The following is a 1,537-nucleotide window of genomic DNA, read 5'->3' on the forward strand; positions in this document are numbered from 1 at the left end:
AACTGAAATCCAGGCCCATCTCCAATAACAGCAGCTTCAGGATGAGTCCGAGAGAAGTTCTCAACCCTAATTTCTCCTCCATCTCCTATTCCGTTACCTCCATCTCCATCATCATCTCCATCTCCATCATCATCTCCATCTCCATCATTATCTGTCATCTCCAATTTATGCTCCAATTTATGCCCACTTCCTCCAAGTTTGGAGCCATGGGAACTACATTGTCCAAAAGGCGCCGCGCCGGGAGGCGGAGATCCTTGGCCAATAAAAAGAGGCCTGCTCGAGCGTGCGACGCGCAATGGGCGGGATTTCCGGCGTCTCTCTTTGGCGTTCAGGTTCGCGACTGTCAGGTGAACTGAGCCCGCGGAAAGCTGGTGGTGGGTTGAGGCGACCAGCGCCGGAAGGGGCCGTGACGACGTGCTCTGTTCTCGCCCCTCAGAGGCGGGTCTGAGGCTCGGTGGCGGCGCCCAGGGTCGCCCTACCCGCTCTACCCACAGGCTCGAATGGCGGCGGCCGCGCTGAGGGACCCGACTCAGGTGAGCGCCGCGTCCTCCCGGCCTCCCCCGAATCCTAAAGCCCTGTGAGGGCCGCCTGCTCAGGTCCCCGGGTGCAGAACTGTGGGGCGTTCGTGGGCAGGGTCCCGTTTCTGACACGCAGTGTGATGGGGTGGGAATGGAGGGCAAGGGGTCCGGCTCGCAAAGATGTGAGGCGCGCTCAGCGAGTCCCGAACCTGAGGCCTCCGGGTGTCCGCAGTAGGCAGCTTGGGAAGGGACCAGTCGCGTGTGGAGCGACGGCCCGAGGGGCTGCGCTTTCATCCTGAGGGCGCCACAGTGGCCGCGGAGGGCTGGAGACAGAAGAGTGACACGATCTGTTTCTCTAAGTTTGCCAAAGGCCTCTCAAGGCAAAACGGACTGGGATGGGGGTGAGGCGGGTGAAGACAGACATGTGAGTAGGTAAATTCAGTAGATTAGTGAAGAGTCTACTGGGACTGGGCCATAGAGGCGGGGAAGTGATCAGATCTTGGATGGATTTCAAAAACTGAACAGGAGGGAATTCCTGTTGCATCAGAAGTGACTATGAAAGACAGTAGGGAATGAAGAGCCATTCTGGATTTTTATTTGTATTTTTGTTTGTTCCTGAATATCAGGAAGGATGGAGATGGGGAAGGCTGTGCAGGGAGTAGGTTTTGGGCATGGTTTCCTGAGAAGTCCCAGAGTGGAGGTATCGTGTCCACATGGGCAGCTGGAAGGCCTGGGGCTCCTATTTAGGAGAGAGAATCTTAAGGTTTCCTTTCAGATGGTCCCTGAGGTGAGGGAAGGGAGAAATGGCCCTGTAGGCCGGGGCAGCCTCTACAGCCTGGGGTTTTGTGGTCCGAAGTGGTTCTGTCTGGTGTCTGCAGGAATGGAGGGTTATAGAGTATGAAGACCCAGGACTGGATGGAGACTGCAGTGTTGGGTAGTATATAGGTTTGCCACTCTAGGCTCAGCAGTTCCTCATGTCCAGTCCGTATGAAGAAAAGGAAAGGTCAGCCAGGCTGGTG

At 56.5% G+C, this 1,537-nt stretch overlaps 1 protein-coding gene across 4 annotated transcripts in view; it reads left to right on the plus strand.

Annotated features, from left to right (window-relative positions):
- LOC105539406 (zinc finger protein 773) overlaps window positions 1–1,537 on the plus strand; it is a 41,201-nt gene that overhangs the window by 22,713 nt on the left and 16,951 nt on the right. For 2 of the 4 annotated variants that reach the window (XM_011979674.1, XM_011979673.1), the window contains exon 1: window positions 291–533. The exons of 1 other annotated variant lie outside the window; for it this stretch is intronic. In XM_011979674.1, the coding sequence (XP_011835064.1) occupies window positions 501–533 (33 nt within the window). In that variant the 5' untranslated portion in view covers window positions 291–500. Of the gene's footprint in view, window positions 1–283; window positions 534–1,537 lie in introns of those variants that run through there. One more of the 4 variants, XM_011979676.1, reaches the window with a different exon arrangement.

Source organism: Mandrillus leucophaeus, unplaced genomic scaffold, assembly GCF_000951045.1.
Source record: "Mandrillus leucophaeus isolate KB7577 unplaced genomic scaffold, Mleu.le_1.0 Scaffold205, whole genome shotgun sequence".
NCBI classification, from domain to species: Eukaryota; Metazoa; Chordata; class Mammalia; order Primates; family Cercopithecidae; genus Mandrillus; species Mandrillus leucophaeus.